The following is a 12500-nucleotide window of genomic DNA, read 5'->3' as shown; positions in this document are numbered from 1 at the left end:
GGGAATAGATTTGAAACCAACCAAGCCACTGTTGTGCAAAGGCCTAAATCACACAAATTAACACTGCAGAGAGGAAAGGAGACATTTGAGGACATCAGGAAGAAGGTGGTGACAGCCTGTCAGTTTGGGGGAAAGCTACAAGACCATCTCCAAAAGATTCCAGCTCCATCCATCCACTGTAAAACAAATTATTTACAGTTGAATGGAACTCAGCATCATCGCAACATCAACTGCCCAGAAGTCGACGGCCATCAAATCTTAGAACACCAGAACCAGAACAATAAAAATTTGGCCGACTCATCACCTCCGGAGAGTTGCTGATCTCTCTGGCAGCATCTGGCATAAATGTACATGCGTCTACCACCAATAATGTCATTCATGGGAGAGTTGCTAGAAGGAAGCCATTTAAAATGTAAACTTTGCCATAGAGCACTTGGACAAACTAGAGGCTTCCTGGAAGTCAATTCTCTGGACAAATGAGAATAAATTGAATTATTTGGCCACAATCAACATGTGCCATGTTTGGAGAAAGGTCAACACTGCATATAAAGAGAAGAACCTCCTCCCAACAGTGAAGCATGGTGGTGGAGATGTGATGGTCTGGGCCTGCTTTTCTGCCTCCGGACTTGGACAACTCCATATAATCCAAGGAAACATCAATTCCCAGGCCTCAACAAAACCCTTGACCAGATTCTCCAGCTATCAGTCAGGGAGTTGAAGCTGGGACAGAAATGGATTATTCAACAAGACATCGACCCAAAGCATTCCAACAAAACTACCAAGGAATGGCTTAAAAGAAAGAAGATTTGCACTCTGGACTGACCCAGTCAAAGTTCGGCCCTAAATCCCATAGAAATGCTGTGGCAAGACCCTGAAGTGGGCGGTACACACCAGATGTCCATCCAACCTCTTAACTGGTGAAGTTTTGCAAGGAGAACTCCACCCCCAAAAAAATCCCAAAAGCAGATGTGAGAGGCTCCGCTGTGGTTATAGAAGTAATGGTTGCAAAAGGAGGAGCCACAAGCTAATAACATGGATGACCATGTTTGGGTGGTTCACAAACTTTCAAGCAGCAATCTGTGTGTGTGTGTGTGTGTGTGTGTGTGTGTGTCCCTGCTACCTCGTGAGTAACGTGGGCAAGTGGGTGAGGAGCCTGAGGAGATTTGGGTTTGGGAACTCTGGCAAGACTGCTGGTGCGAAAAACAAAAAGCAAACAGAAGCACTTTCTTACCGAAGGCCATTTCAACACAGTCACACACACACACACACACACACACACACACACACACACACACACACACACACACACACACACACACACACACCCTTTCACCCTTTAATAATGTATGTGTGGATAATTATACTGTCCCTGATGAAAATATTAGTCACCTAGTGAAAAGTAAACACTGCTATTTTAATACATTAAAATAGGAACACAATTCTACTTCATTTCTGCATGAGTTTTAAAAACTTTGTCAGTGAATCCAGTATGAACCTGCTCACTGAATCCAACATGAACCTGTTTCTTTCCAAATGCAGTACTTGAATGGAATGGAGCTGTGAGCAGGTTTGTTCAGAATCGATATGTGCCTCTCTCACTGTGATATAACCCGTAACCAGGCAAATGATCTGAGCTAACTTGTATTCAGGCAAATGGCAAATGATCTAAGACTGGCTTAGAGGTGTATGACAGCCAAAAGATCAATCAAGCAGTTTGATTGGACTCACTCGTGTGTTCTTGAGCTTTAGAAAGCACAGATGTGAGTTTGCTCCCCAGGGGAAGCTGTAGCCTGTCCTCTCACAGGACTGATCCAGCGATAAACTGCCCCCCTACCCAACTCCACCCAGCACAAAATGATCTCTGAACGGCAGCCCAGTGGCCAGTCAGTGCGCCATCTCGAAGCTTACAGTGGTTACGCCCTGTGCCCTTACAATCTTTGATAGGCTCAATCGCAGGTTTCATAGCTGCTATTAGATTTTTTTAGATCCGTTGTGCGGATACGTTGATGATCACAGCACTCACAGACAACCATTAAGTACATGAGTCCCTCGTTCATCTGCCTGGCTTTGACTCCTGCCATAACAGAGTGCAGTTCACCACCTACAGACATCAAAGTGGAGTCATTTGGGTGGAAATTGCGTTGGCCCGCACTGATTGATGTTCTGACCGTTTTCCACACCACCGTTTGGGCCTCGTTGTTGATCCTGTCGCTCCGTTGAAAGGCAAACAAATCCGTCATTGGAGAATGAACCTCAGTGAGGCTGGCCAAACTCTTCGCAGTTCATTTCTCTTCGTACTTTATCTTTTCTTTGTTTACTTCTGTATGGTGTCAAAGGCCATAACTCGGTATAACTCAGTCCCTCCCGAGTGTCTATCAAAGGAGGATGCGACATTGCATTAATATGATTACTTTGCTCTGTGGGCGACTTGTTTGCCCAAATCCACGTGGAGTCCCATGCGGTCTCAACCCTGCCATGCCATATTATTTCAGGGAGAAGAGAATTCCTCTAGCCATCATTGACTGATTATTTGATCCTCGCTCGTGTGTCAGAACCGTTTAACTGGAAAAAAACCACAGAACACCGGATCGCTTGGTGTCTGTCTCTAACACATGCAATTACTATCCGAGGACAAGGTAGAAATTGAATTTCCAAACACCAGTTTAGCCTGAAATATGTCATTCTGCTCTCAGAAGTACGCCAAACCCATCCGTCAATGTCATACTGCCACTGCCAGTTGATGCAAATAATTGGGACCAAATATATAAGAAAAACATGATTTATCTAAACAGACGACGCCTTGATATCCATTGCTGACATTCTGTCTTTTACCTCCATCTACATTTCTTTGAAATCCTTTACATCTCTGTAATAATGTGGGTTATTAACCAGTATACACGGATTTAAAGACCATGCTCTAGAAGATATAAACTGCACAGAGAGAGAAATTATTGCTCTCTTTTTGGAAATGAGGCCTTAACTAGCCAACTCCTCGCTTGTGAGTTTTGGTTTGTCCCCATCATACGGCCTGCGACTTAATGGATTCTCATCGTCATATTGTAGCCTTCCGCCGCTTTGCGGTTGTGTCTGAGATAATTGCCTCATTAGTGAAGGCCGTTGATCAGATTCTCCAGCTAAGACTCTAAACCAAACTGATAAGCCATCGACGTTATTCATGCCGCTCGCCACGACAAATTAAACGGCGCTAACGTCCGCTGTGGTCTGAACCATCTGGTTCAAGCTCACAGAGCTCCCGCTGATGCTTCCAACGTGTAAAATGACAGTTTACGAAATGCCGTTAACCAAACTGATGCATGGTTGGCACTATAATTGCTTTTTAACCTTGATGATGCTGATTAGATATGGACGCCGGTGCATGCAGGAACTTCCAGCAGTTTGGTGCCCCCTAGTGTCAAAAGTCCGTCTGACCAACATCAAAGTACAGCTGGTCTGTGGCAGTTAGCGGGTAGAGTTTGTATGCTAGTGTATAGTGTGTATGCGTGTGTGTGTGTGTGTGTGTGTGTGTGTGTGTGTGTTTGTGTGTGTGGAGTTTGTAAGCAACTGATGGTGTACATACAGAGTGTGTAAAAAAGTGAAGGTGAATATACAGAGTGTGTTTGCCAGTGAGTATGTTCCTACAGATTGTGTGTTTGCCGGCAAGAGTGTGGACAGAGAGTGTGCCACAGACTAACAGTCTGGTTCTGTTTGCTCAGCGTGTGTGTGAATTGTGAATTGATTTCTACTATCCACTCCATTAGCACAGTCACCCCTTCACAATCATGCCCAGTAGGGCCTCACTAAGACTCACCAATATGTCCAGCACAAATTAATCTACACAGCCTTCCCTGTACATCCTCACTAACACGCCCAGCACAGCTTTCCCAACACAGCCATACCTGGATTCCCAACACAGCCTCACAAACAACTTCACGATCAAGCCTGCCCACACTATTAATGTCCATGCAGCATTTAGCTGGTTGTACAGAAGCATTCAGCCAATATACTCCACTGATTAACGTACAGGTCAGGACGAAGTGAAAGGACAGTTGCCTTGCTCACAATGTCTCTGATTGGCTTTGTTCACTTGTGTTTACATTCAGTTCAGTTCAATTCGGTTCGGTCCAGTTTTATTTGTATAGCGCTCTTGCAGATGACATTGTCTCAAGGCAGGTTTACGTAGATCTCTTCTGAGACCCCTAATGGGCACATAAAGGACAAAAGAAAGACCTGCCTCCATGTTTATACAGACATACCTCAGGCAGGAGTCACCGCTGAAAAGAGGTAAAGTTTGGGTGAGTTTTACAGAAGTGGGACGTGTGTGTGGCCTTGTCTGATTGGGAGGAAGGTAGTGAGCCCACTGAGGTTAAGGGGAAGGACAAGCCTGTAATGAGGACCTGCTTATTACCAGGGAAACCTCGCAGGACTCAGCAAAGGAAATGAGTGTTCATGATGGGCCGTGCTGGAAAGTGTGTGTGTGTGTGTGTGGTGACTGGGTGTGCTCTTGAACATGCATGCATGTGTGTGTGTGCACTCATACTTGCATAAATGAATGTAGACATGTTGGTGTGTGCAAGACCTTTTTTGCATATGTGTGTATGTGTGTGTGTGTGTGTGTGTGTGTGTGTGTGTGTGTGTGTGTGTGTGTGTGTGTGTGTGTGTGTGTGTGTGTGTGTGTGTGTGCTACAAGCACATTTGCAGTTAGTTGGTTTGACTTGGAGCTGAGAGCTTTGTGCAGCCCATGAACACGTCTGCACATTTCCCCGAGCAGCCAGTGGGACTGAGCACATCAACCCGGCCAGATTTCTTCCTCTAACCAGGAAGCTTGTAAATCGGCTTACGCAGTGCTGTGGCATGTTATTAGAGCTCTCTCACAGCAGGCACTCTGCACAGCTCCGTTTGTGAGCAAACTGCGGTGTCCTCCTTGGTCTCATCTCACCTCGGGGGGAGGGGCTTCTCTTGGGAAAAGCCTAGTCAAACATCCAGGATTTTCTGTCCTTATGTTGGGGTGTGCCTGTGCTCTCTGTGAAATTAAATGTGGTCTGTGCGTGCGTGCGTGCGTGCGTGCGTGCGTGCATGCGTGCGTGTGTGTGTGTGTGTGTGTGTGTGTGTGTGAGTCTCAGCATCAACTTCAGTTGCTGATAACTATAAATGAGGAAGTCAGTTGCCCACCTGTGGAGGGCGCTGTTGTCTTTTTCGCTGTCTTTTTCGATGAGTGAGTCCCTTGTGTAATAGAAGAGAATTATACCTGTGGTCCTTCAGGAAACCCAGACAAAACTAACTTATAACACACACACCACAATGCAATCCACATCCACCCCCCCACCCCACATACACACACACACACACACACACCCAGCTGAGCAAACTACCGGGGAGAAAAATCTATTTTATCAAGACCAATTAAGTCGGCAGTAAATCTAACAGAGGAAAAAAAATTATTTGTTGCCTGATCATGGCTTGGGTTGCACAATATATTGTTTATCGGCTCAATATAGGTCTTTGCAGTACAGAAGGCTGGCATATGCAGGTGGGTCTCTGTAACAAATCACTTGTTTATACTGTGTTTCCAGACTAGCCTCATATATTTCACTGGAGTGTATCGCATTTCTCCGGAGGTTTATATCCAGCTGGCTCTGTCAGCCAGCGTGGTTGTACAGATTCCCAGCTGACTGCAGTGCTTGGCTGTAGTGACGGATGTTCTGTGTCACATAACGTGCAAATGTGGACCGTCTGACTGTCTGATACTAGAAAAGCGAATCAGGTATCGCACTGCAAAACCAGCCAGCTTCTGTCCCTGTTAAGTATGCATTACTGACCAGCTCACCACGGCGTCTAAGATAGTTATGCAAGGGAAACTGAGCGTATGATGTAATCTTGAAGATCTTTTGCCTGGGTGGTTTTATGAGTTCATCGAGAGTTGAGGAGCTGGGATTAGTGCTGACATGTCTTATACTAGGTGACTTTAGCTTGCTACTCCCAGACAATGCAGTGACCCGGATAGCCAAAGCCTGTTGACGATGTACAGCTCACAGGGAATCCATGTTTGTTCAGCACAGGGACTCTTCAGGTTGCATCTGCTTGCTGGATGACCCGTGTCTATAACCTAACTGCTGTCTCGGTATTAGGAACATAAAGCACAGACTTTTAGGTCTTTCTGGCCTGGCGGTGTTTTGCTGTTGATCATTGACTACATTTCAGAACATGGACAGGTGCACTTCATACTACAAGACACTTGCTGTTATACAAAGTAAACAGCAGACAACAGCTTCAAAAGTCCAGCGAAGCAGCATTCACAGAATCTCCGCTCTGATGGCGCTTGCTGAGTGTGAGTGCTTCTTTCAAAGCCACAAAAGAACCACTTAATCAGAAGGCCACTACGTGTGGCTTTGAGCATTTGTTGTGTGTTTGTGTGTGTGTGTGTGTTAGAGGGAGAGAGAGAAAGAGAGAGAGAGAGAGGGAGAGAGAGAGAGAGAAAAGAGAGGTCTATATAGCTTTTGCTACAAAACAGCTCCTTTTTTCCATTGTCTATTTCAGAGATGGGGAGGTGAGCGTTCACGCAGACAGACGGGTGGGGGGGGGGGGGGGGGGGGGGGGGCTGTCCAGTCAGAGCAGAGTGAAGCTGAATGACGGGCTGGTGGAACAGACGGGAAGACAAACGGGCCATAGAGCTGTATGAAAGCCTCCTGCCTTTCCCCAGATCCCCCGAGCTGCTATCTGAAAGGCCGCCGAGCCCACGCTGCCCTCAGTCAGGGTTTTGCCGGCCTCCCGCTCAGAACAGAACCAGCTCGTCCAGCCTCGCCGTCATGCAAGAGATGAAGGAGAGCTCTGACCACCTGTGTGAGGGGAAGCGTCCTCCATCATGTCCTACCATAGCTTGAACTTGTCCAAGCACGCAATGCCCTCCGATGACCGGTTATGGTTTGAGGTGCTCAGCATTGAGCAGCAGAAGAGCAGGATGGGTCCTGAGAACTTGGACTGCATTACAGGATCTTTCTGCCCAGGGCGTAGATGGCCACGCGGCTTTCTCTTAACCAAAGACGTAGGAGTCGGGGAGGTGGAGTCCGGCAAAGATGTCGTCACGGAGACCAGGTGGATGTGGGGAATATAGGGAAAATTTGACATGGAGCTATTACCTAATTATACAGAGATCATACGTCTTTGTTGGTTTTTTTTTTTACATATATAAAAGTAGTGCTATTACTGAGTGTGGTCTTTTAGAGTTCCTTGGAAAATTATCTGCTTGACATTTAAAAACAAAATCTAGTTCAAAGCATCTTATCTTTACATTTGATTGCATGACTCCACAGCTTATATGTAGAGAAAAGCAAAGAAAATCTCTTTTAAAATATTTAAATCGCAGGAAATGTGCTTGGTACGAGGGTCCAAAACAGCTCAGTGACATTTCTGACAGTCCTCAGAGAACAGGAAGGTAATTAATGAAGTCCCACTCATTCTGCCTTCTGAAGGGCTTCTGTCCCTTGGGCTGGGTGCCTTAACCCGGTCTATACTGCACAATTATCATGATGATTATGCTATCTTGCATGACAATTGCAGATCTTGAAAGCTTCCTTTGGTCTTGAGTCTCATTCTTTGGTCTTTGAACGTGTAATGTGTCACACTCCAAGGCAGTCAGACAACGGTCTGATGGGAGTGAACTATAGAAACGGTTTGAAGAATGCTTTGCTGCAACAGAGAGAATTCATTTTCAGGGTCTCACAAGGAAGACGAAAGCAGATTAGTGTCAGTTTCTAGTATTGTGCATTTATTACCAGAAAAAACAAGATCATATAGTCTCACTGTCAGCACCATGTGTCATTTGGACTTTTGGTCAATTTGCAGGCATCTCGTAGTGTGACAAGCCACAAACCAAATGCTATATGTTAAATGCTAATGTTCTTTTGTGAACTGAATAAGTAGCAGATTTAGTACTGAGTAATCAGTAGATAAGTTATGGGCAGATGGAGTGAATGGCAGTGATGAAGGTCATGAGTGATGTAGGTAGTGAATTTTAATATTGAGTCAGTAGTATGTGAGACAGGTTTGGAGGGTATTTAGTAATGTTTAAGCTAGGAATGTGTTAGGGAGTGAATTTAGTATTAAGTGTGTGATGTAGGGAGTTTTATATGCTGACTAAATTGTCATCAAGAAATAAAATGAACACCAAAGTAAACGTTCAGTGTCATTACCCATGACTGAATGCTATAACACGCCACTAAACGCTTGTGCCTGATCCAGAATGCACCTGTGCAACTCCTTCCCAAGTGCACACACATCACTTCAATAACGAACAGTCCTTCATTTACATCACATTCATGTGTGGTGCGTTGGACAGGAGCTTCTACTAAATGCTGTAAATGTAAATGATCATAGATCATAAATCCAGGATTTAAACAAAGCAAACAAACATCAAAGATCACAAGTGAATGCAGAGCTTCAATCAGACGATTTGACTATGAGTGATACCATAAGAACGGTGATACCATATGAACTGTGATACCATAAGATCTGCATCAGTAAGAATTATGAACGTCACCTCATTTCAGGGTTTTTCTGATGTCACATGATGCATGACTAGCTGTTAGAAGCCAAGGGCCCTGACCAGTGGACATGTCTTATTGCCAGGTTAGTGCAGCCCCTAATGGAGAGGTATAATGTGAGCTTAGGGCTACGTGAGGTAGTGAGAGAGTCAAACACTGTGTTTGGGAGTGACTGGGAGTTGGACAATTACTGCACTTTAAATGTATTCTGTAGCAACTTTAGTGAGAAGAACCAGGACACTTCGTTTGTGTCTAACAAAATACCGGTAGCTCCTTTATTTGACTGAGTGTAGTCTCGAGAGTCACACACAGCAAGCAGAGAGAAGGACTGAAACTCCAAGGGACTGGGCAAAGATAACCAGAGAGACAGACAGGCTAGAGCACTTTCTGGTAGTGATTAGTGCTACTCACTAATCATTACCTCATCAGTCCTTGACTTACGCTTAACTGTGCTGTAGTCAGTGGTAGTGATTAGTGGTGCTCCTTACATCACTCTTGTATCTCTCTACTTGCTACTGGGGTGCTGCATGCCCCCTGACCCCTGCTCTGATTGGCTTCTCTGGCCTTCGGTCTGCACTGTACCCCGCCCTCCTTCACCCTTTCAGTCAAGTTGTCATCAAGAGCTGCAGAAGAAGAAAACCATCGTCTGAATGAACATGGTGGTGGACTATGAAGAAGTGTGTGTGTGTGTGTGTGTGTGTGTGTGTGTGTGTGTGTGTGTGTGTGTGTGTGTGTGTGTGTGTGTGTGTGTGTGTGTGTGTGTGTGTTGGTATAGACAAGCACAGGTCAGATATAAAGGGTCTAAAGGGGTTGGGGTTAAGAGGTGTTTTCCAGAATGTTCCTCTGAGACTAGCGCTGTGACTCTTCACGCACTTGTTTCTAAAAAACTATCAAGCACATTTTGTATTGCCACTGCCTGTGATCCTCATCCCACCCTGGCCACTCTCTGCTCTCTTCATTCTTCTCTCCAAGACACTGAAAGAGAGGGATAGAGAGACAGTGGGAGATATGAAGACAGAGACACTGTTCACACACAGACACACATACTCCAGTACAAACAGATTGAAAGCACTGTTTGAAAAGCACACAGGAGTGGAGGGAGGGCATGTTTTCTTGGTCCTGAGGGCTTCTGTCAACAGGACAGGGTTCTAGACCAGAGGCCAATGAAACAAATCAGTAGTCAATAGAGAGAGAAAAATACTTGATTAGGCAGAAGAATTTAATTACATCTGCGCTTGGTTGCTTTAACTTGTTGCATTAGTGCCCCTCATCCTCATTTGATCGTTTGAGTTGGGGAGAATTACAGCGTAGTCAGTAACTGTTCTGACTACCATGTGCCCCCATGTGGTTCACTGTAGTAGTACAAGGTAAGGGGGTGGTGGTTGACCTGGTTGCACAGGTGTGGTTGTTGACCAGGCAAAATGCTAGATAAAAGAAGGCAGCCAGTCCAAGAGCTAAGGCTTGTCATTATTAGAATTTTTAAGCAGATATTTTATTACAATGTGTCCAACTTCCTTTTGTTGCAGTCAAAAGTATGTTGAGGTGGTCTTGTAACGAGGTGGCCTTTTAATGAGATGGTCATGTAATGAGGTGGTCTTGTAACGGCAGAGATTGTACTGGGATGTGCCAGGCTGTAGGTCAGAGGGTCATGGCTGTAGGTCAGAGGGTCATGGCTGAAGGTCAGAGGGTTATGGCTGAAGGTCAGAGAGTCAGGCTGTAGGTCAGAGGGTCATGGCTGTAGGTCAGAGGGTCAGCCTGTAGGTCAGAGGGACGTGGCTATCGCGTTGAAGGGAGCAAACTGCTCGTATGAACACATAGACAGTAGTAGACACACCAGTCCAGGGTCAGTCAAAAAAATGTAACCCATAGATGACCTGTCACTGAACTTGACCTGTCGCTGACCTGAGATGTTACAGTGGATCGATGTGAACGTGATTAAGGCATTGTTACCTGCTGCTATGTCATTACTGAAGACTTTCCTGTTTCATCTCCTGTTCCTGTTTTTTTATTTTTGGTCCGTTGTGAAATAGCTTCATAGTAATTGCATTTGCCATGTGTGCAAGGCTATCTGCTTTGATTGCTCCCTGTGTTTTTTCTTTTTCTCATTAACTTCATTGTGATGGTAATTGTAGTTCTCCTTATCTGTGATTAGTTATGCGTTAGATATGATAAAACTATATCTCCAATTCACAGTCCACCCATGAGCACTGGAGCTGTTGTTCGCCTCTGAGCATTTCTTGGTCGCTTTGTGGATTGTGCTTCCTGCAGAAAGACCAGTGGCTGGGAGGGATCTCAGTGGGAGGATTATTGGGAGGGATCTCAGTGGGAGGATTATTGGAGGGATCTCACTGGGAGGATTATTGGGAGGGATCTCAGTGGGAGGATTATTGGGAGGGATCTCACTGGGAGGATTATTGGGAGGGATCTCACTGGGAGGATTATTGGAGGGATCTCACTGGGAGGATTATTGGAGGGATCTCACTGGGAGGATTATTGGAGGGATCTCACTGGGAGGATTATTGGAGGGATCTCACTGGGAGGATTATTGGGAGGGATCTCACTGGGAGGATTATTGGAGGGATCGCACTTGGAGGATTATTGGAGGGATCTCACTGGTAGGATTATTGGAGGGATCTCACTGGGAGGATTATTGGGAGGGATCTCACTGGGAGGATTATTGGAGGGATCTCACTGGGAGGATTATTGGGAGGGATCTCACTGGGAGGATTATTGGGAGGGATCTCACTGGGAGGATTATTGGAGGGATCTCACTGGGAGGATTATTGGGAGGGATCTCACTGGGAGGATTATTGGAGGGATCTCACTGGGAGGATTATTGGGAGGGATCTCACCAGGAGGATTATTGGGAGGGATCTCACTGGGAGGATTATTGGAGGGATCTCACTGGGAGGATTATTGGAGGGATCTCACTGGGAGGATAACTGGGAAAGGACCCAGTAGGAGGGATACTGGGAGAGACTCAGAGGATGTGTGAGGGTTTAGTGTAATAGAGAATCGTTCATGTCATGCATGTATCATTTAAGATGGATAGAATATACACTTTTTTAGGTAATAACTGAGTTTCTTTTCATCTCTTGATCTGTCTTGCTCTGGCTCACTGGATCTCTGCACCTGTCAGTTTGGCTCTCTCTCATCCCACGTCATTCACTGATCTGCTCTCTGTGTGCATGTGTTCACCTGCCCTCTCTTATCTCCCTCCTCTTCCTCTCTGTCCATCTACACCTGTCTAGGTAAGGAGCTCCTCTATCGCTCTCGTGAAGGTGATGTGGTCAAATTTGATGTGGAGATGAATGAGGTCACAGTGCTGGTGCCCAACAGGAAGTTTGTGAGTCTCTCTCTCTCTCTCTCTCTCTCTCTCTCTCTCTCTCTCTCTCTCTCTCTCTCTCTCTCTCTCTCCTCTTTTTGTTTTTTACTCCCACTTCCTCCTTTAAACAGTTACCTACCCTCGCTAAAACTCAAGAGTGCCGTATATTCCAGACTCTTTTCCAAATTCGCTGGTTAAACAGATCAAAAACGCTGGCAGAGCTTTCCTAATAAACGCGGCCCAAATGATCCATCATTAGTGGGACGTGGTGACAGGCTCGTTATCGGCTGCAGAGCGACCCGCTGCTGCTCCGTCACGCTGAAGCGCACCTCCTCACCACCCAAGAGGAAGGAGGAAGTGACACACAACATTATGTTTGTTCGGAGTCAGAAAGACGAATGTGCTGCCAGAGGGGTGGATGCCATGAGCCATCCGTCATGGGTAGCTGTTGGAGGAGTGATGGAGCTGCAGCGCACGCCGCCTAACCTCATCTCCTCTCTTCTGCTTTGCGTTCCAGGAAATGTACAAGGCCAGCAGGTACGAGGTTTCTCCAGACATGAAGCACGTGTTGCTGGCCTACAATGTGCAACCGGTGAGAGTCCCACTCCTGCCAGAGTGATAGGGTGTGTGTGTGTGTG

General features: G+C 45.9%; 1 protein-coding gene across 5 annotated transcripts in view; it reads left to right on the top strand.

The window, feature by feature from the left end:
* Nucleotides 1–12500, top strand: part of dpp6a (dipeptidyl-peptidase 6a) — a 196014-nt gene that overhangs the window by 153579 nt on the left and 29935 nt on the right. For all 5 annotated transcript variants that reach the window (XM_076971239.1, XM_076971243.1, XM_076971242.1 and 2 more), the window contains 2 exons: nt 11789–11883; nt 12380–12454. In XM_076971239.1, coding sequence (XP_076827354.1) covers nt 11789–11883; nt 12380–12454 — 170 coding nt within the window. The remainder of the gene's footprint in view (nt 1–11788; nt 11884–12379; nt 12455–12500) is intronic.

This window comes from Brachyhypopomus gauderio, chromosome 13 (assembly GCF_052324685.1).
Source record: "Brachyhypopomus gauderio isolate BG-103 chromosome 13, BGAUD_0.2, whole genome shotgun sequence".
NCBI classification, from domain to species: Eukaryota; Metazoa; Chordata; class Actinopteri; order Gymnotiformes; family Hypopomidae; genus Brachyhypopomus; species Brachyhypopomus gauderio.
The sequence above is the reverse complement of the archived record's forward strand: the minus strand, read 5'-3'. Positions and strand labels throughout refer to the sequence as shown.